The following is a 23,605-nucleotide window of genomic DNA, read 5'->3' as shown; positions in this document are numbered from 1 at the left end:
AAATGAAGAAGTATATAGGAAGAATTGAGTTACTTTCCTGTTGCCTCTTTTGCTACTGGTAGCTAGAGGACAGAAATCTTTGGATTTCTCAGAGACCTTGGAACCTGACATCAAAATCTACTATAAATGAGAATGTAATGATTGTCAGTTATCAAATAGCAGGGATCACTGTTTCTAACATGCCCCAAAACACACCTGTGTATACATACATAAAAACATTCTTCTCCTTATGCCAGCTGAATATTTACCTCTTCATTATCAAATCAGATTGAAAGGGTTACCTGATTCATTGCGTTTTTACTAAAGAAACTTTGTTGTAGAAGACAAAATGCATCTTGTGTTATAAATCCATCAAAACAGTAACACTGCCAAGAAAAGTGGCAGCCTTCCAATAACAAATCACCTTCGCCATAGCCAGTCACTATTGTATCTTGAATATATATGCACAGCAGCAATATTTAAACCAGCTTATATTCTGAAGCCAAATATTGTAAATATTTGCTACCAGATTTAATGCTTATTACTGAAGTCAGTACTTCCAGTCAATGACACGTAACATTTTTGCATAAATTCCCTCCTTGTTCTCATAAAAGGTATTAAGGAAATAGCAAGTAGAAGCTGGGACTGGATAACACCAACCAAGACTTGCTCTTATCAATGTCATATTCAGTAGGAAGGCTTGTATTGACTCTCAGATCTCTGTAATTACGTGCCATGATGGAAAAAAGATGAGCATTATATTCCAGGGAGGCCATTCCCTCATTTTTTCCTGATCCATCCAGACAATTCAAGCTCCAGAAAAGCCGTTTAGCTCAGTTTGACACGAGTTACAGAAGAAAAACAGTCACAATAATTTTTAAAAGGTTCATTAAAAAGCCAAGTTCTTATCTATGCTAGAAGGGAATCTAAAGTACAATGTATGCTTCACATTGGTCTTTTATTATTCATAGAGATGCGTTTAACACTTGGGGCTTCTCCTCCCTTTTCACAGAAGAGAAGCTCTCTCCTTTTTACCGTTATATGTTTGATCCTAACTTTCCTCTCTTGCTGCAGGATTCTACCTGACAGCTAGAATCAGTACTGATAGTTAGGAAAGGGAGGATGAATCTTAGAGGTCTGACAAACTCCTCTAAGCAAGACGACCTCATATTTTTATAGTAATAAAAAAAACCCCAACAACAACAAATAACCCCCAAAATAAGCAAAAGAGATGTTAAAAAAGAAACAAACATACACATATAGTTGGAAGATCTCCCAAGAGAACACTAAAAAAACACCTTTTCTTCCTGCATTGGCAGAAAAAAACAACACAAAGAGTTTCAAACCGTAAGTTTGGTTTTATTTAAAACTGAAATATCTGATGGTAGTTCCTCCATAATTTCTTTACCAATATCTGTGTACTGCAGAAGCCAAAGAACTGGCAGCAAGCAAAGCTGTTAAACGGCACATGATGGCATTTCTTCCTTTCACAGAACTGCTGTAGTGAAAACATTTTGAAATATTCTTTGATATTAGCAATGGTAAATCTACATGTTGTTTAAGAAAGTTGAAAAAAATAATTTTAAGAATAAAAACGAGAAAGGAAGGAAGATGAACAAGATGCTGATGTTGGGATCTTGTCTGCCTTAGACACATTTTAATTTGAGGTCATCCTAAAAAATGTTGCATCTTTTAAAGTCCTGTATATTCCAGTTAACCTATCTGACTATTGTAGCAGAGCTTTTATCCCATCTCTTTGGCTTAAAAAAAAGTAGTTTAGGGAATTCTTTTTCACAACTGTTACTACACATGTATTTTGCACTGCATACCATCTTCATCTATTCCAAATTATACTATCTATGTCTGGCATTTTTCTTCATTCAAACATTTTACTCTGCAGACAGGAAAACTCGTACATGTACATTTAATCAAACTATAGAGACACTAACTTATTTAAATTTTGCTCATAATAAAATCTTCCTATTTTTCACAACATTGAACTCCTAAGAACTGACCATCATATTCAAGTTATCATTTGGCTTTCAGAAGACAAGTTTACTCCCTGGCTGATTGGATAATAACTCCATGTATTCAATGTACAGCTATTACGCATTGATAGGGTAACCTCTGTCCAGGTCTTTAAAAAATCTCCAGCAAATAGAGAACTTGTCAGGTTATCCAAGATCATCCCTGACTGTACATCTGAGTACAGACACACCTGGGATGGGTCCACTCGTGTGGCTCCAATGGAGAATCCTTCTGAATTCCCTAAACAAAATTTCTTAAGTGGCATATGAAAAAAACTTATAATTTTAGATCTTCTATTTATGACAAGATGTCTTTCACAACTTTCACAACTATGATGAGGTACGCCTTCCTAGAATATCCTTTATTTTTTTATCTTGTTCCTTGCAGCTTACAGGTTTTGCCATCGAAGAAATTCATTTTTCAGGTGGAAAGCAAGGAAAAGGAAAGGTTATGCTACGAATTATGTTTACACAGTCATCAGAAATACACTCCCTCTTTCCTGAGGATTTTTAGGATCAGCACAAAGGGCTACTCAATATTCATCTCCATTGCCCAGGTGTTGCCTGTCCAGCCAGAAGCAGAAAAGCATCTCAGACCCACCAGTCACTAGGAATGTGAGGAGTGGAGATGAAAGAAGACACAAAGTTCCCTGAACACCACCTGGTGAATGCTCACAATCTTTAGTTAAATCTAATGATTTAGTTACATTTAATGTTTTAAGGTAGCTAACGCCCAGGACTTCAGAAAGCAATCAGTAAAGCTGACAGAAAATGCCTCACTGAAGCTGTCATATAAGCTTTACCATCAGAGCTAAACAGGGAAAGAAACTCCTTGGGACGCATAAAGGAGTTTTCTTATGTGGCACTGGCCAGCTAGAGGTCTTCAAGAGGACTTCGCTTTGGCAAAATTGGACATTCAGGAAAGTCATGGGTGCAGTCACACCTGGTTCTGTGAGCAGAAATCAGAACCAGGGGGGCAAATTTCTCAGACTAAAGTTGAGAAAAGTTGTATGTGTTGGATGGGATGGACTTCTGGGCATCTTCATTAACTCAACAGAGTAGAAATGATGTCTGTGGAGGCTGCTTCCAACAGCAGGTTTGGCAACTTCAGTGGGAGAGGCTTTGCAGGATCAGGCCCATAGGAGACACTTTTAAAGTGCTCCCCTGCAGGTGGTGATTATATCTCATGAGAGCAGCTGATTTACATAAAACTGATCAATATGCTGGACTATTTTTGCATGCACGGAGAACTTGCCCGAAGCAAATAAAATCCGAGACCAGCAATTACTTATTATCAAACTTACCCTTTCCCGAGCACGCTGGATCTTCTCTCTGTCATGGCTGAGGTTTTCCAGCATCTCCTGTCCAATCTGTTCTGCATTAAAAAATCAAAATGTGAATCATGAAAAATATAGCTTGTGACTGTAAGGCTTCAAAATGCCAGGTTAGATTGTAACAACAGCATTTAATACGTGTGGTAGCCTAATCACTCCTCCTAACTGCAAAGAGGAAGACATCATTATACCAAATTTTAAGCTTTTCAAACAACATAAAAATGAAGAAGTAACAACCAAACCAGAAGCTGTTCCCCTGCAATCTCTTGAGGTTTTCTAGGCCCTGGGAACTGACACTGACCTTTGGTCTGTGGAACAAAGGCGAGAAGACTTTCAGACTTGCTCTGAGTGCTGGGTGTTCGTACTTCCCACACGCTCCTTAATATCACAACTTGTCGCAGAAACAAAGTCGGGAAGCCTTTGCTAAAACACCCATCATCCTTACACCTCTAAAGACACCAAGAAGTCGTATTACAAAAAAAAACCTTTCTCTGTGCTTCTCAGCTTTTACCATTGGTGCTTAAATAAAAGCTATTTCAAGCTAAGCCCAGTTACTGGTATCTATTTGCCCCACCATGGACTATTTCTGGCAAGCTTAGAGATACACTCTAATGGATCTCCTGATGTTTTTAACAGCAGACATGTATTATACATTAATCTATTGTCATCACCATTTTTTTCCACAGGGGTTGTTTCCTTCCACAGTTTATGCTGAATCAAACATTGCAAAATTACAGTGGAGAGGCCTCAAGATACGATACAGAGACAACACAAGACACCAAAACTTTACTCTCCAAACAGCTTCAGTCAAATGCTCCTCTTACACTGAAATATCAAGCAAGTATAGAGAAGAGATTTTAATCTTAAAGCTCTACAGAAACACTAAGAAACCCTTGTTGTGTTTCCCTGAAGGCAAAAAATAAGTTAAATTGTTCCCATTTTACCGACAGGGAAACAGACCCCAGCAGCTGACGCAGCTGTAGCTGCAGCAGCCTCAGGACACACGGCACGTGTGACACAACCAGCACTTCTGTGCACGTCCAGTTAGGCTGCTTAGCTGGTTTGCCACAGATATACACCGAACTGAGTAAAACTACAACAACATGACTTATTTCTTTTTCATAATCTACAAAAATCACGCCTTGCTTTTTTTCTGGTGAATGAGTGGGATCTTAAAAAGTCATTATTTGAGATGCCTCAAGAAAATGAATCATCACAAAATCACCACTATGGCGCTAGAGCAAAGATGACTATTCTTATATTTTTTTTAACAGATACAGTAAATTTCCAGGAAACAATCCAAAGTAGAATCACCTCAAACTTTAAAAACTCGAGACAAGCAATTTTTTTTTCCTAAATCCATTTAACACAAGGTATATACTCTGCCAGATGAAGTCGAAGGAAATTCATTACATATACATTTCTCTATCTGTTGCCAAGTACAGTACAAGTAAGATAAATATTTCCTCAGATATCTGACCACAAATTGACATCCTCATTATGCTATCTTGTCCCTCTTGGCTTGCTGCTCTTTACTTTTAGCTGTATATACAATGCCTCCCAAAGGTGAAATGTGGTAAGATATGTGGTTATTGAGTTTAAAAAGCTGTAAGGTGCAGTACAGCTATACAAATGGTAGCCTAAGAAAGAGATTCAAGACAGAGCTTTGCTTATGTTTGCATGTCAAGGACTTGGGATGAAAATGTTCTGAGCTTATTCCTCATCAAAGCACTGAAAATACTAAAATGCATTCAATGTAACCTGGACGAGGAAAAAAAAAACCACAAAAAAACCCCCATAACCAAAAACCAAAGCAAAACCCCTTAAAAATAGAGAGGAAACAAAATCAACAAATTACTAACCAAGTAGCATGAAGTGGAAGGATAACAAATATTCTTGTTAAAAATCACATGTATGTTTGCACAGACATAAGGAAGTGAGAGGGGCAGATTTTCCTTCAAAGGAATAACTATAAAGTAAATGGCTAAAATGGCTTTGTATTTCACAAACATAGCTCAAATATATGTTTATAGGAAACAGCTCTATTTTTATTACACCAATTTTAAGCAAGTTACTGTGGGGGTTTTTTTCATCTTTTTCCTGTCACTGGCAAGTTCACACTCTTAGCTTTTTATAATGATTGAGTTTATTTTCCAACCATCAATGTGACAGCAGCATCAACTGTAAGTGAGGGTAAAACACCGTCACTTTGACGAATAGTGTATTTTCCTCTCATTGTCGATGACTGAAGACATCAATAAATAAGGAAGGAGAGCATGTCAGCCAGAATATCACAGAATGAATTGTTGATATGACACTTAGGGATTAAACCTTCAGCCATGAAGTTCAACCTAGCAGAGGGGTCTGAGAACTGAGATAGTTGCGTTTCTTCCCAGCAGCCTCTATAGATAAATAATTGGACAGATCATCAATTTTACAGGAGCAGCTTTACTCTACATGCACTTTAGTTGATGATCTTTGGCCTTTTTTGGGCTAAAATAACAACATAAGTTGAACAAAGAGACATAACGGAGGTAACATAATCTCACAATAAGTTTGCAAACATAAATTGACACCTTTATCCACAGATCCTCTTCATATCCTCGTTCTACTGAGCAAATTCACTGATGACAGTGAAACTTGATTTTTAGCTGGAAGGTCAAGACAGTCAAACAAAAATATTAATAAATAAAGACAGACTTATAAATTACAGGAAGACATGTCTCCTCACTTGGTTTGCAACTCAAGGTGCCCGGGACTGGGATAAAAACAACATTAGCCCACAGTACAGCTAATTACAAGCTTGATATCCTTGCTATCTGCTTGCTATAATATTTCAAGTTTCCCCACAACTCTGATGTTTTCCTGCCAGTTAAAACCTTCATCTGTGTGGCAGGTTCATGCTTTTAGTGCAGCAGTGCTGTATAGGTCTTTCCAGACTATTTATGATGCAAATCATTGACGATGCTACTACAGTTATGTGAAAAGATCAGGTGTATAAGACATACTGTAGTGCTGATGCACGAATTAAGACCGATACACAAACTGAAGGGTGTTGCATCTTGCCAGTAATGGTGTTATGACCATAGAATCTCAACAATGTTAGGATTAATCTTCACAATGTTATTGGGGGATTATCCCACCCTTTTAGTTGGTATGTGCAGACAATGTCTAGTAGAGTGTAGCCACAAGTTCTACAATAGACTGCGTGGTGCTGCCTCTTCTAACTGAAATTCCCAAAAAGATGCATAAAATTATGTTTTAAAATTACAGCTAAACTATGAGAAGCAGAAGGGTGAATGCATTTACATAATTATTATCTATGTACTGACAGAGGGTAGGAATATTCAATATAGCAACTACCTCAGTCTTAAGCAATGCTGTGACGAATAGAAAAAACGATTCTGAAAAACTACATAACTTAATACTAACAAGTGTCAGCCTTAAAAGGTGGATGCTAAAATTCACAGCTCTAAATGTATTCTTATTTTGCCTTAAAGGTGTTTGAACAAGGTATGGGAAATCAGCCTCTTTAGGGCCAAACACTTTAATAACGCTGTATTGTGGGTCCAACAAAAATGGTGCCTGCTTCTAGGAAACTGTGTTATAACATTTTTTACCCTAAACCACTGAAACTAATTAGAAGAATGGAGATGCTTTCCCCAACTGAAGAAAAAACAAGACCTTCAAAAAACAACAAATGCAAACCAAATTTCCGCCTTCACATGTACAAAAATTGGTACACGGTTTTCAAGTTTTCTATTAGATAAATCCAAAAGACAACGATCACTTCTAGTGATGCATTACACTCCTGAGTAGGCCCTTTGGAATTTGCTTGTCACCTAGATGTAGTATTTATTTGTATGTACGAATCATAATTATTTAATACATGTTCCACACAGCTTGATTTCTAATACCTACACACATATCAAGGATGCAAAATAAGTTGTGCTTGACTGGTTTTTCCTTTCCCTCTTTTTTTGCCTCCAGCCATTAAGTATTTATTTACTTTATCAACTAAACTGATTCTGAAAGAGCTTTTTCTAATCACTCAAGTCAATAATACTTTTTTCCTTAAGAATGACTGATTTATTTACTCAAGAGACAGGAATGATACGGACTGAGCCTCTCCGGGCTTTTGGATAAACAAACATGCATTTTTGTGAATTTTGAAGACAAGAGTCCCCATTTTTCTTTTCATATGGAAAATAAAATAATCCAATACAGTTTATACAGCACTTTTCCTCTCAAAGTGTACCCTGTGTGTGTGTATATATATATATATATATATAAATACATTTCATAACAGGCTGCAGATATCTTGATATGGTGTAAAATGTAAAAAAAACCCAAACCTTAAAAACAATGAAGTCATGGAGAGGACGTCTGGAAATACGATTTGCCCAATCTCATCATACGTACAACGCGTGCATCTGATATGTGTAACCAGAGGTGGGAAAAGATGAACTAATTTACACTGGGAAAAGCAAAAGATCATGTCAAAAAATCAAGATGGCTGTTCCACAGTATCTTGCAATAAACTCAAAAGTGACTGTGTGTTGTGAGAGAAGGAACCAGAGCAGGAATGGAGAACTCTTCCCCGCTGAGATCCTCAGCCTTGCTCCTGCTCTGAAGATGTAGCAAAAGCTTAAGGAAGTTTTTTGGAGAAGAACAATGCTCACACAGTTAGAAACTCAGTAAACATATTTAAGGTTAGGGTACTTTTCTTTATTTTTCAAAAATCCACTCCATTTTGGACAGGTTAAAAGTTTAAATTTTAGGAGACTAGGAGAGATAAATCACAAACAGCAGTTTTTGGGGAGAAAAAAAAAACTAGAACGCGTTAAATGCTAGCTGTTCTGAGGTGACAGCGAGCAGATTTACAAACCTGGAAAATCTATGTTGCAGGAGTTAGAAGAACCCGGGGCCGAGTCAAATGCCTTATGCTTCTGACAGCAGAGAGTTAATAAAGAAAGTGATGACATATCTTTAAGTGTAGGGACACAGGTAAAAGTCCTATAAATTTACAAGTTCACAGTTGATATATATTTACATTGAACAGCCAATATAATTAGAGACAGGAGGATTTAGATCATTAAAGTTATTAAACGACAAGTACAGGTTAATACAGATAAATGAAGGATAATATAGTGGCTACAAGGCAATGGAGAGAAAATTTGTAGAGCATTAACAGAACAGTGAAACATGAGAGTTGGTGCTCAAATGCCTCAAGAATCTGCCACAGAGAAGTTAATCTGCACACTGTTAAGTGGTCACCTCGCACAATAAAGTAAATATGAGCTACATGCTATAGGGACCGGTTTTCCTGTTCGGCAGCAGCAAATGCCATACGGGTACAAACAGTACGGACAGTCGGCAGCATACACTGAGACATCCAGCACTTCCAGAGCCGTCAGAAGTTCAGGTGCAAGGGAGAATTAAAGAAGTTACCAAGTCTTATTGTGAAAGCAAAAAACACCAAAAGATACCCCCCAATTCTTCAGAGTTCAAAATGTCCACCAAACTTAAAACACAAACATTTCTCAAATGAAAAAGGTCCCCATAAGCTATAACGGATGTTCATGAAATTATTTTCATGGGCTAACAGCAAAAGGGGTCCGTTGATCCTGAGGTCAGGGAGACCAGAAATAAAAACATCCAGAACACTTAATCAGAATTCAGGCTTTGTGTTTTTTTCAAAATAAGGAAGAAAAGAGATTTGAGGAAGATGCCACATGCCTTTAAGAACAATACGGGAGCATTTCATAACCAACACCTCCCATGGTCCAGGCCTACTCTGTCCTTCCCCAGGAAATGAAAAAAAAGGCAGATGAATGAGAGAAAATAGGAGAAAGAAAGGAAGAAGGATGATATGTGACTGACATAGTAACTTCACCTCCAGTAGCCTTTTCTTCTTCTAAGGTTTCATACCTTTTCTAAAATCCTAACTTACATCAATCTGCTGGTATAAAACTACTCATTTCTCACTAGCTGATGTTCTGTCTACTCCCATCACCCATCTAGCTGAGCTCCCTCACTAACATCCTCACAGCAACATTCACAGGAGGTGGCAGACTTTGATTCTCCCGAGCGCTTGTCTACATTGAAGTCCAGCCATTGTTCTGGCCACACACCAGCTCGGCAACGCTCGCCCGCTCCAAATCCTCCCTTCGCATCTTCTTTCTTTCCTCCCTTTCTTCAAAAAAGTTGTAAGGCAAAAGAAATCCTTCCTTGGTGCATCAATAAGTAAACAGCTTGCTTTTCCCGTTTCAGTCGCTTATGTAAGCGAAGTTAGGAACCAACCCTCAGTATCTTCTTTTCCTACTAATTTAAGCGCTGTCAGGACTGAAGACATTTCTGCTCACTCTGAGCTTGGTGCAGGGAACGGATGCTGCTTCTATACAGCATTGACAATCTTCGGCTTTTCTGAAAGCGATTTAGCAAGGGAGAGTATTAACAATCCTGATGGCATCCAAATTAAGTTGCAGAAACAGACCCTTTAAAACTTGAGCCACAAACCATCACTTAATTAAACCTGTGACTCCAAACAGCACCAAGATGACACAAACAGCAATCTTTGGTTTTTCTAGCTAAGGCTGGATTCATAATCATAATTCAATCAAAAACACTCCGCCATGTACCAAGTCTGCTATAAACTCAGAGCAGTGTAAATAATTACTTTGGACCCTGCAGTACTGGTTATTTCAAAGACTTAAAATGTGTAGGCAGAGAGTTGGCAAGTAAGACTCCTGCATTCAGCAGCTCAAGGCTCATAAAGTTGGCCCAAACAGTTGATTTACTCTTAAAGCAATAAATGCACTTCAAGACACAGAGTTGAGCACAAAATAGATGAGACAGACTATCAGCCAACCAGCAAACAGAAAACAAAGTTGCAGGAGGTTTCCAAAAGAGAAGAAAACACTTTGAAGCACTGAAATGTGTTTTAAAGTTGAGGTGTGGAGCAAGAGATTTTTTCAAAATTATTTAATCACACAAACCCCTGGCATATGACATTTAAACAGTAAAAAGATGAAGAACAAAATCTGCTAGTCATATCTGTAAGCACTGGAATTTGTTTGTTTTGTTAACTGATTCCTCAGGATCCATTTATGTAGCTAAAACTTATCAACAGGAACAAGGTTCTTTGCGATATCTCAGCCTCTGGGCACCAGAAAAACTATGAGAAGAGTATATCCTTCAACTGTTTCATTCTGAGAAATTTGCTCCTTGCAAAAAGCAATAACAAATAAAAACAAAGCCAGAGCCAAATAAAATGACATTTGGGTTTGTTCAGGTTTTCCTCTAACATCCTGACATACCATGTTTATCCAGAATCCGTAGAGAGATTAGGAAGCCAGGAAAGCTGGCAACACAAGCAAAATTTCCATGTTTGATCTTTAATACTTCCATGGAGCTAAAGAGTGTTTTAACCTTTCTTGCACTGTTCAGCAATTCATTTTAAATGTGAATGGAACTATCTCCTGCCGTATTCACATTCATATTTAAACAACGAAAAATAGAAATAAAATAGCGCCCAAACATTAGAAAAATAAAACAAAACTAGAGGATGATTAATAAATAATGCTTAAAATCATTGACCAAAAAGTGTAGCAGGCTGTGCAAAAATAAAGCATTCTGAAAACAGTGTGTGTATATATATATAAAACTTTCTTAAATATCGGAAAGCCCACAAAGCAGGTGAACAGCTCAGCAACCTCGAAGCTGGCTTCAGTGCAACTCATCCTTTGAATACGAATTAGCAATGGGTAATCGCAGCATATTTATGAGGCCTTTTGCCTGGTCCTTTTCTCCAGTGAATGCTGTATTATTCATTGCGTGTGCCCTGACCCCAGTGCGCTCCTGTTCTGACAAATCATACTTGATTAAGACAAATCTTTATTAGTTAGCTAGTCAACTTCCCCATTTATCATTTGCAAATCCCATTCTCCTTCTCGGGTACAGTAAAAGTAACTGAAACCATTTTTTCTCCATATAAAATGAAATGCTTGTTACAGAGAGTAAATGCGAACAGAAGCCTAGAAGTCAGTAATAGACGATAAAAACGGTTTAACAGGCATAAATTACAAATGTGGCAAAACTCTAACACAACGGCATACTTCAGATAGGCTGAGGAAACATTAATTAGCTCATCCTTTCAACATTTCCCATTTCTTCACCAACTCAATCTCTCAAAATCTAAATGCCATATAAAAGCACTGTATCACAAAGTTGGAGGTTGAAAGTACCAAGGTTTGAAAAAATAATAATAAAGAGAATGCTGAGGAAAGTTATTGTTCAAGGTTTCTACCAAAAAAATCTTTTAAAAGTTGATCTATAAAAGGAGACAAAATGAATTCAAAATTATTCACGAAGCTTTTCTTTCCCTTGAAAATGTAGTATCTCTCCAAAGAGGTGGCAATTTGGAGAGGAAAAATCCCTTTCAAAACAATGTTAGTTTATTCAGCGGGTAACTTACAGCTAGAAAACCGTGTGATGTGTAATGCACACCAGGTTTGTCATGACAGCGGTTTTGCTTGCAGAGAAGGATGTTTCTGCTACTAGGACTCTGGATCTGAGGCAGCTGCTTGGAGACAGAGGGACAAGAGCAGAGGGGACAGTCCGTAGCTTATTGGTCTGGCTGCGGTTCGTCTCTAGGAAATTCTTACTTAGCTGCATTTTTGTTTGGTGATGAAGTTTAGTACTTTGCATATTTTATTACATTTGGAATCTTGGTTTTATACATATTTATACCCACCAATTTGAATCTGTGTTCATTTGAAATATATAGTAATTTAAAAACCTGCACCTAAAGGACAAAACATCAACAGAACCATCTCCGAGCTGCTTATACAGCACACTTCTTAGAGACTTCTGTCCTCCTCCACTCATACCTTCCCATCTCAAGCCATTTTTCCTTCATTCATATTTTTACTTTTACCCTGCAGAATCAATGCCTCTACGGATTCTGCTCCTTTTTCACACATATGAGCTAAATGCTCGTTATTTCCACCTGCAATGTTGCCTTCGATTACACACAGAGTAGTGCTGAGAAAACTCCTACCTCAATAAACCCACAGCAAGGGTACAGAAGGAACAATGAAAAACACCTGATGGCCTGACAAATCATTGTTATCAGGAGGCATACAAGAAGGAAAGAATCCAGACTGATTTTAAAATCCAGGCTGAGTTTGCAGGGCTATGTGTATTAAGAAAGGTGTTTGCTCTTGTACTTGTCAAACAAAGATATTTATTCTGGAAATTGCTGAGCTGGAAATAAAGATTTTCCCATAATACATTTTTTACAGCACTCCTCAGATAAGAATAATATTTTAAGGATCAAGTTAAACTCTTCAGATGGTGTTTAAAAGCTAAACTTCCATGAGGTCTTCATATAGACACGATTTGTTTCTAAGGCACCTTTGCAAGAAAAAATGCTGCAAAAAGTGATTTTTCAGTAACTGTCTAAGAAGACGAGTGTGATTTCTTCTGAGGGAGGAATCTGCCAACACCGATGCTTTTGGCATCTCTATATTAGAGGACCTCTACTTAGAGGACCAACATGAGCGAAACAGTACACCCAGTAGCTGCTCGCGTGACACAGTAAAGAGACAAATATCTGGATTTTCTGTCATGCCCAAAGAGCAAAAACACAGAGGGGGCAAGATCAGATCTGGGGATGGACCAGGACTGCTGGGCTCTGTATTTGCAATGAAAGATGTGCCACCTACGGGCAAGGCAACATCCAGCCAGACATCCTCTGGTGGCACGTACCTGTGCCCACAGCCGTTTTCACATTTTATTGGTGTTTTGGGCGCCAGTAAAAAAATAAATAAATTGATCTTTCTGAAATTTCTTCCAGCAGTCTTAACATTGCAAGACAGGGATTCGAGACAACACAATTTTATTACTGGCTCAGCCACTGCTGTACACTGGGTAAATATTTGCACCTGTTTCCCCATTTCTAAAATGGGTGTGAAGGAATCCACATTGGCAGAACACAATGTCTATCATGAAAAGAATTGTATTCCTCTGGAAGGCATTCAGATACTGCACTTACCTTCTTATAGATTTCTTTATAAGAACTAGTTTGAATATAATTTTAGCTGAAAAAGGGAAAATATTTTTAAAATGAAGTCTGTACTGGCACACTCTCCTCAACTACAGGACATTCTGTTTAATCTCATAAAGGAATTCCAAATTATTTGAGCACCAAAATATAATTATCCCATGATCTACTGAATTGGTAAATAATTGCAGGATGACATTTTAATGCAAGCACCCAGTTTACAAACAGAACTTTGCTGGAAATTCTCAAGAAGTGTTAAACCGATGTCAGTGCCTCAGTAATTTCGCAGTTTAAAAACAGTTAGAAATGTAATGACTACACTGCACTTGATTAAAGCATTTACAGCTCTAATCAAAAACTGACAGCAAGATCAAAGATGTTAACTTAAATCTCTCTTCTAATTATGTTTAAAATGCCACACCTCAGGCCTGTCTCTCCTCTTCTTTTTCAAACCAAATTCTGCTTAAGAAAGATCTAACACTTCTTAACAGTTCATTATCCAATAAAACTATTCAAAGCTTAAAAGCAATCTACACAATTAGTCAGGACCTCAGGGAGTCCACCGGTAGTCTTTATTACAGGGCTTCATATTAAAACACCTTAATTATATTTGTCAAATGGATTTCATTAAAACCCATCGCCACTTTAATTTTCATATTTTGACAGTGCTGGCATAGCATTATTACCACCTGCCAAGCTACGAACTACAACAAAATTATCAAATTCCTTCAAATACTAAGCAGTTTCTTTTTGTACCTGACCAATGATTTCCCTCTTTTTGGTGAATGCACCATAATTAAGAGGAATAATTAAAATCCCATATGCAAGCAGCACATATGCAAACTAAACATACAGTGTATTCTTTGCAGGTGTGTAAATAAGAACCTATATGGATACCTGGTTGCCAGGAGCACATAACACAAAGGTAGGACACATATACTGAAGTGCTTCTGAATAATAAAGCCAAGACATCAAACAGAATGCACTATTATTTAATCAAATGACAACCATGATGACTTGAAAGCAGAGGATATTTTAACTTCTACTCATTATACTGTCATTTCGACACAACAGATCTGGGGATTATGACCATATACTGTAACCACAGGTTTATTTTAGATATAATCCACTGAGGTTCCACTTGACTTTAGACAATCACACTGGAATATAATTAATATAATTCATCCTCTCTACATACAGTCAGTACTGTGACAAGGGCTTCTGATATTTATGATGCATTTCCAATGCAGGACATATCAGTTGTGTGGTGGTTTTTTTGTTGTTGTTGTTTTCTTTTCTATTTTTCTTAATTCTCAACACCGCAGCAATTAACGGTTTTAGATAACAGCCAATAATATGAAATCTAGTTACCAGCATCTGTCATGCAACACAGCTTGGGCTGTTAACATCATGTGGGACACAGCAAAAAATTCCTTCCTCTTTTTTGTTACCCAAAATACTGTATAGAAAATTAAAACAGCAATTTACCAGCGTTGTGCTTATATTTACTGAGCTAAATTCAAGCCTGATTAACTCCATGTTCTTCGGTGAACATGTGTATGAGATGACTTTGGCCCACAACAGATAAAACAATGGCATGCAGATTGCAATGGGGAAAAGAACAGAGAATTTTCCTTTCTTTCATATAATCATAGCAAGAAATGAGAAATGAAGAGGTTTCTGCCATATGTCTAACACACTCCACTGCTTTGTACAAAGGTCTCAAGAGTAATGATCTCCGTGTGTTATGAATATTTTAAGACTTATTAAATGTTCTTGGATTGTTGTGGGTAAAACTATGGGATTTTAAAGAACCAGTTTAAATGACAAATATTATTCCTACTTAAGGAAAAAGAAAAAAATCAATAACTTTTTAATGTTTTATCAAGGAAGAAATCCTTGGCCTCTTTCACATCATATCACACGTTCTAGGAAAGGAATTCCCGAAGACATGCTGGCCTTTATTTCATTGCTATTTTACATATGTTATTGTTTTAATTGCTTTTGAATTAAAAAAAAAAAAAAAAAGAGCACTTGTAAGCAAGAAACTGTGAGCTGACCACAGATCTTGTTTGATTTTTTGGCAAGTGACCTTATTTATTTTGTCCAATTTATCCATTAAAAGGGGGTAAAGAATGTTTCTACTAGAATTCCAATAAAGGAAGCAAGTGCCCACATACTACTCAGATTCAGTTATCAGAACATCTTACAGTAAATAATCAGAGAATGCCTACCATTCGGTTTCAAACTATCACGCCAACCTTGGGTGCATGTGGGGACTCCTCTTAGAAACCCACTACCCCAGAGACAACGTGGGAGGTAAGTGGTGTTTTGAAAACAATCCCACCCCAAAGCAGAGCATTGGGTTCCTTCTCCTGGCCCAGCGAGAGCCAGCTCCTCTGCCTAACGCCAGGATGGATGGAGGGACAGGGAAGCTTCCCAGATGAGGAGCTGGTGGATGATGAGCGCCCACGTGTGCCTTTGACGCAACTGGTTGTGATTTCTCTCTCAAAATCTGCTCCTCCCTTTGCAACCAGGCTGCTGCCTTCTCTGTGAGGGCTGCATAGGGCTCTGGTTTGGGTTCCCTTTCTCCCCACAGATCTGCAGTTGATTTATGCCTGCAGAATCTCATGCACAAACACAGCTACTTTTTAATAAGTGACAGATTTCTCTCTCTGCTACGTTTCCTCTCCCACCTCTCTCATCGCTTCGCCTTCAAGTCAAATTCAACACAACACAGAAGTTCCTTGTCCCTCCAACATGTCTCCACTCCGTCTATTCTCATGACATGCAACATGATCATCCTCTTTTCCATCCAGCCTCAACATATTTTTTCACTCAGCTCTCTTTTTTCAGTCATCTTTTTTGGGCAAGCTATCCTCTTCTTTCAATGTGACATCGATAGGAAACAGACTGGTCTCATCCATTCACCTTCCTAAAACTCTTTTCTAGGCTCTCACCCTTTTTTCATCTTATTATATCCTTTCTTCTAGCCTTGACAAAAATCTATGTACCACCTACAGCAATGCAGAACACTGCTACAAACACCATTTTTTTAGCATCATACTGGTCTTATTCTTTCTAGTTATGCCATTGCCTCTTCCAAGTTCAGTGCATTAAACAATAGTCACATTTCTTCCATAGTGAATCTCTTCATGGTTGCCTTCTCCCATTTGCTATCAGTATACTTCTTTTAACAGCTCACGTATCAGTCACTTGTTACGTTCTTACTCAAGAATTTCTGTACTTTCTCCAATGCTGCCATGACTGAGAGGAGTTGAGCATAAACAACTCATCACCTCATCATGCTCCTGCAAGCTCTGATCTGGCTTCTCATGTCCATTGATACACCACACAATCATGATGTCTTTTGAAGTCCATGAAAACCTCAGCCACAACCATGAACCTTCATGTTAGATGGATTTCTAAATGACTAGTCCAAGAATGGATAAGTAATAGCACCAAATCTGGCAAGCACATGTGTGTGTATCATCCATGAAGGAGGAAGGTACTGCAAGGAACAAGTTACCAGCACTTGTCCTCACTGTTGCAGGGCAGGTGTGCCACAGGGATTTGCGACGTACGCTGCATTAAGGTCAGATTTTACCTTCCCTACACAAACTCTATCCCCCACAAGCTATCAGCAAATAAAATGTAAATCCTGTTGTCATGAGTGAATTATTTATTAAATTGACACTATTACTAATAATTACAGAAAATGTGCCTGCTTTTCCCTCTTGACAAACAGGAAGCCAGCCACGTTTCCCATATCAGCAATGACACACAAGGAACAATTCAAAGTGATACTCATTCCTGGCTGGCACGTATTCTTTACCATTTGAAGTTTATTTGATACAAATGAGGGTCTACAGAACCCTGCTGACATGAAGTCACAAAGAGCATATATATTTATGAATACTGCATTTCCTACACTTTGTATGCAATGTTTGTTAGGTCTTGGTGCTGAAATCACAGTTCTGAATGTATCTTGAAGATGTTAAGGATGCGTTGTGAGCTTTGGCTTTCTCTCCCCCCACCCCCAAACCAAAACAAACCACCACCACAGCCTTCATGGCTTTAATTATTAAGGTTATCTTTTCTGTTTTATCTTAAATCCCATAATGGTGGCAATGAGCTATTTTGCTCCTTCTTTCTTTCTTTTTTTTTCTTTTTGGTAATAGTATACACTCTTGATGTAGGAAGGAAATGTGGAGACAGAACAATCCATCTGGATTAGACATTTATGAAACTATTGCCAACGGTGAGCTGTCAGAGCCAGCAATCAAATGTAACTCTGGCAAAGAAGAATGGAGACTGCTGTGATGAGATTTACTTAGAAGAAACTTCCAAATCGTGCTTTTATGTCCTGATTCTCCTCCCTTGCACCTGTTTTATACCTGCTTGTTGCCCCTCCTTCCTTGATGTTACATCTGGGTTACAGTCGTGTGGTAGGAATACTTGCTCTGTTCTAGAATCAACTGTTCAATTTCGACAGACTCAATGCAAAACACCTGGACAAATAATTACTGTTTTCCTTCCAAATCTTAAAATCTATGAGAATGTGGAGTAGCTATTAATACAGAGATCTCTGCAATGTTCCCAGGAGTAAAAAGTCTTATTAACATTTTATTTTCAGTTCAGAAGCTGCCAAAAGAACGATGTAACTAACTTAAAGCCATACAAAGGCAGAAGCAAGGGTAAGATTTCTCTACTTCTGACCTTAATCCTACTTCTCTTCAAGTCCATCCCTTGTGCTTTATATCCAAGCTTTCATTGGAAAACTGTTCATTAAACATCAAGAAAACCTGGCAACAAGCACTATTAAAATCAAATGACATGAGATGATATTTTGCTATGGCAAGGGAAAGGAAAACAAGACAAAAGTTAAGGAACTGACTGGAATACATTAATGAGCAAAACACAATGTAGGAAGAGAAATCTGGCATATTGAAGATCAGGATCTCAAACAACCAGTAAGAAAAAAGAGACACTAAGCCTAATATGTAATACAGCAGCAAGATCTTTACATTGTACAAAAAAAAGGGTCTTTCTGGATTAAAAGAGGAATGGCAACAGAACAACGGGGTAACATGTGCATTTTGGCCACATCTATTCCACAGGCTACCAAAGCTTCTAGGAATCTTTCCCACTATAAAGTGAAAGTAATGCTCCTTAATAATTTTCTAGCAAAGGTACAAAGACTTATTGATTAATACCCATTTTAAAGCTTTTAAGAACTCTGATTCCTGTAGAATTCAAATTTTAGTGCAACAAACAAGGAAAAAATGGGCTTCTAATACTGTGCAATTTGCGCGATATGGGTATGTTTTCCCGTGAACAGAAAATCAACTTTAGATTGCGACAATAAGAGTCACAGAAACCATAGTAGATCAATATACCGGAAAAACTTACAAATAATCAGCTGAATAGCTTAATTTCACAATTTGGGATTTGAAAAGTCAGTGCCACCTTAAATTTTAACCAGAAGAGAAAATTTATAGAATACTGGATACTTTCCCTCATTTAAATTGAATCAGCCATTACAGTTAACAACCTTCCCACTCCATACAAATAAATAAAGAATGCTGTATCCATTCTAATTTAAAAACTCTTATCTTCATTAAAAACATAGTTTAGTCAGAAGTTCCATCTATTATGTGCTGTAATGATTTAATAGTGCCAATTAGATCTAGTATTCCTAGAAATAGAGGAGTTGCAGCTGGAGCTCTGCAGACCACTGAAACAGTTTCCACAGGATATTCAGGGCCTGCACCACTCTATTCTAGGTAGAAGATTAAATTTTAAGGAGAAAACAAGCAGGATTTCAAAACAAGTGTTCCAATATGACAAATAACTCTTCTTCCCAGGCTTTGCTTTTGTAGAAAAGAGAAGTATTTCACTCTCCTATTCTGTAAGTGGCTGGAAATGCTCTGCATATTTTAATAATGACATCAAATAACTTTCTAATTCAAGATACTTTAGCCAGCAATGTGTCCTAGAGAGAGACAATGCAAGAACCCTTTAAAGTATCTACAATACAGAATATGTTCCTTGATAATGTCATTAAGCCATGATGACATGTAGCAAGCAATTGCTGGCAAAGGTCAATAACCTGATCCATTTATACAACGAATGCCTGTTAAAACAGTGTTTAAAGAACAATCAAATGATTGATGACCATAAGCTCTATGTTGGCCACGATGTGCAGCATGCACATGCAGCGTGTTCTGCAAGCACTACACGTACCTCTAATGCTATGGGGTGGGCGGGGGGAAAACTGTGTTCTGCCAAAAAGCAAACCAAAATGTTTAGACAAAAATGTTGACAACAGCAATTGGGTAAACAGAGGTCTGAAGATGGAGTTGTTAGAACTGGGCAGTAAAAAAAGGCAGTGCTTCTGAAGCAATTGAACACAGCTCAATTTGAAAACAAGGAGCCCTGGGCAAGACAGACTGCAAGCATCCTCTGAGCTTCATGTCACAGTCTGTGGGGAAAAAAAAAGTGACTATCTCATACACCTCTATCACTGATTTTTAAAATTGTTCCTTAATTCTTAATTCAAACTGATGCATTAAAATGCAGTTTTGTTTGATGCACATTTGAATCTTGCCACCTCAAAAGCCATTGTCAAAATTCACAGGTCCCATTTGTTGTGTTGTTTAAAAAAAGGGGGAGGGGATCATTTCCAAAATATTTTTGCTGTTTTAATCTGCCAGCAACCATCATTCTATCAACAGAGTGCTGCACACTTCTTACAGTTTAACCCCTTTTCTAAAGAGTAATTAACCTAACAGCTTCTTGCAAGTCATTTTTCTATCTCATCAGAAAAGCACGGTGACCTGTACGTTCAGTAGGACGGGAACGCTTCCCAAAATTGTCATCTGCTCCCTTCACAGAATTAATTATCTCATTCTGAAGTGACCACATTCCACTTTTTGCAAATAAGAGTGATCTTGAAAAATCATCAAAAGATATATATGATCATAGAAATCATAAAATAAATATGATCCATTGAAAACATTTTATATTCTATAACTGTAATGGTTCTGGCTTGCATGAGATAAACACGCTGGGACCACATTGTGCTGCTTATGTGTACCCTTCAATTAAAGCGCATTTCTGCACACAAGCCAGTTCCTCGTGGAGGTGTTGATTATAAGTGGCATTCATCAGAATCAATGGTATAAAAATAAGCTCCCTGCCATTTTGCTGTATCCATAAACAGGTGTGGCCTGAGCTTTATTAGGTGCCCAGACAAAAAGACACGCAGGGACTCTATCTCAGCATGAGTCACAAAGCAAAATTACAGTTCTGGGCTGCAGTCAGGAGATTTCCTAAAATATGTTTCCCAAGCCAGGGGCAGCATTTGGTGTTGTTGGTTTGTGCAGTCAGGAACTGGATCCACCCCTTCCCAGGCCCCGCAGGATCCCTTCTGCATCGGGGTACAGCGATCGGACACCTTCCTAACTCCATTTAAGAAAAGAAAGTATTCTATGTTGCAAAGCATTTCCACAACTGCTCTTAGAGCTCCACCTTTCCTATAGGACCGCAGAGCTTCTGCACGGCATGGCAAGCAGAGTTATACTGGAATTATATTTAAGAACCCTTCATCTGAAGAGTCATCACTTCTTGCCCAGCAATCCCCCATCAGTCACAAACACACTGAAACAAAGCAGAAAATGGTTAAAGTAACAGTGAGGGACACACTGATTACTTTCCCATCTCACCCTCGGCAATGATGGAAGTTCAGTCTGCTCCTTAGCAAACACGTGCCAAACTACTGATAAAAAAGGATGACAAGTACTTCTTGAAATTTTGAAAGCTAACACCAGTTGGCCTACTAAAGAAATCTACTCGGTTCCCATCCTGTTTGGCTCTGTTTTTGAAGCCTCCTCTGCTTACATCATTTTAACCACACACACCAGAAAAGAGATTTCATCACTAGGCTTCACAGGCACATCGCACTTTTCACTCCAAGTGCCCAAAGATCTTTCCGTGAGCCAATCTGCTTCCCAAGTCCCTCTCCATTAGAAATCAGATTTATATCTTCCATCTTGCTCTGCGAAAGAGATCAAAGTATTGCCCGTTTTCCATGATACAATCTCATTTCTTCCTTTCCCCTGTTGTTCTCCTGTCAGGCTTCTCCCACCACCTCCTCCTGTGTTGCCTCTGTCTTGTCAACCATCATGTGAATGCAACTCTGGAGCTTGATGGTATCATTATGAAATGACAAAACCAAAACCTCATTGTTTACAGACAGGGAATGGAGACACGGGAAGGCTATGGTTCTTGCATAAGTCAGAAAAAAATAGTGAGAAACATAACTCTCCTGATTTCCAGTTTCTACGGATATCACCTACCATAAGACTTCTGTGAATCTTTAATTTTTAATTTCTGTGAAGATGAGGAAGTCTCTTTTGCAGTGTCATTGCTTCCTTTTCCTCTCTTCACATTCCCACCACCACATCAGAACAACACCCAGCTTCTCTGTCAGGGCATCCAAAATGCCGCGGATCATTTGAAAGTTGGCAGAATTCTACACATGAAAATAAAACATTGGAACATTTAGCTTTTCATTATTACATGTCCATGAGAGGGAAAAAACCCATCATTTTCAGGTGGTAGAACCCTTCCATTTCACATTCTCCTAAGACGTTGAAAGAAGTGAGGTTTTCCTTTTCTGGCATTTTTGGTATAGAAACCAGTATCTTTGAATTTTGTTTCTTCAGGGAGGGTGAATGAGCCCGAGCTGGGCACCCAGAGCTATGGGAGTTGGAGCTTAGTACAGAGACACAGACCAAGAACGCCTTGGCGACTTGCGGTGAAGGTAAGCTTTCTATGGGAGGATGTGTGTAGATAACTCTTACCTTCTCTCTGCATTAAAAAGCACTACAATTTGTTGGGTTTGCTGCTTTTTTTCTTCCCCTCCTCTTTTTGGCCTAGGGAAAAATCCACCTTCACTTTATTAATAGCGAATTCAAATGGTTTTCTGCTGCAATTTAACAATTTTTTTTTTATTTTCCCCTGCACAGAGACAAGATGTTCTTCTCTCTTCAACCCCTCAACATATTTGTTCTGCATTATTTTTTCATTCACAGTTATCCCGGAGGCTCTCAATGTTTAAATCGCTCCCTCCCTCCCTCCCTCCCATGTAGAGCTGTGCACTAATATCGATCAACTTAGGCTGGAAGTTACTATAAGGCATTTTTCAATAATCAGCCTAGCTGTTCAGAGAGTGTCTTGAATATAACCCTTAGGTAAACAGCAAAATACACAAGGAACTTTTCTTCAGCAAGCACATCTTTGCAGTCTCAAGGATGGCCGCTCATGCTCCACCAGACAAAGAACTTGATTCTGACTTTCTACTTGGCAGGTTAGAGGTGAAGCGGCTTCAGCTAACGGTGTCTTTATTCCTATGCACAGAATTTAAGTTTCTTAGGGCACCTGAATATTTAATAATCTCATAGTCACATGCCCTTCAAATAAAGGGTCAGACAGTAAATAAGCTCTTAATGAGTATCAACTGACTTTTTAATAAAAAAAATAATCACAGACAAAATGCCACTCTTCTAAGAAGACAACGTTACAGCTGTAGAAGAATTTTAAGTATTGGGTGCGTAAAGCACCTTTATCAGTGAATTACAGTGAATAGGAACTCTCTCCTGGCTGTGGGCAGAGGAAGAAGAAAATAATTTCAAGCTAAACTATTAAAAATAAATCATAGGAAAGGGATGATACATGCATACCTTATGTCAAGTAATATCCACACTTAGAGAGAGATGAGTAAGCTACTCTAAATTATTAGGTTTTCACTTAATTCATACCTGATTTAAAATGCCACGTTTATTCTATTTTTACATTGCCTCATTAATCAAAAATGGGAGGGAAAAATTATTGGAATTAAATACTTGAAATCATTCTCCGGTTACTTCACGTAGTACTTAATCCTAAAATGAAAAATATAGGGTGTTTTAATTTCCTCTTCTCAACTGTGAAGCATCACATTGTGCTATATTGTTTTTATAGTTCTGAGGGATCCTTAAAAGAAAAGTTTGTGTAAACTAAAACGTCCAAAAAAGTCCGATGTAAAAATAGTCCTCAGTCATTGCTTTGCACACTGTAAAACCAGTGATGTTCACACCCACCAGTGGGCGAAAGATAAACACCATAAAAGTAAATAACACTCTGAAATAGCTGGC

At 38.1% G+C, this 23,605-nt stretch overlaps 1 protein-coding gene across 4 annotated transcripts in view; it reads right to left on the bottom strand.

Moving 5' to 3' along the window:
* The window catches only part of VTI1A (vesicle transport through interaction with t-SNAREs 1A), a 264,780-nt gene that overhangs the window by 99,381 nt on the left and 141,794 nt on the right, over positions 1-23,605 (bottom strand). For all 4 annotated transcript variants that reach the window (XM_065843230.2, XM_065843227.2, XM_065843231.2 and 1 more), the window contains one exon: positions 3,311-3,381. In XM_065843230.2, the coding sequence (XP_065699302.1) occupies positions 3,311-3,381 (71 nt within the window). The remainder of the gene's footprint in view (positions 1-3,310; positions 3,382-23,605) is intronic.

This window comes from Patagioenas fasciata, chromosome 8 (assembly GCF_037038585.1).
Source record: "Patagioenas fasciata isolate bPatFas1 chromosome 8, bPatFas1.hap1, whole genome shotgun sequence".
NCBI lineage: Eukaryota > Metazoa > Chordata > Aves > Columbiformes > Columbidae > Patagioenas > Patagioenas fasciata.
The sequence above is the reverse complement of the archived record's forward strand: the minus strand, read 5'-3'. Positions and strand labels throughout refer to the sequence as shown.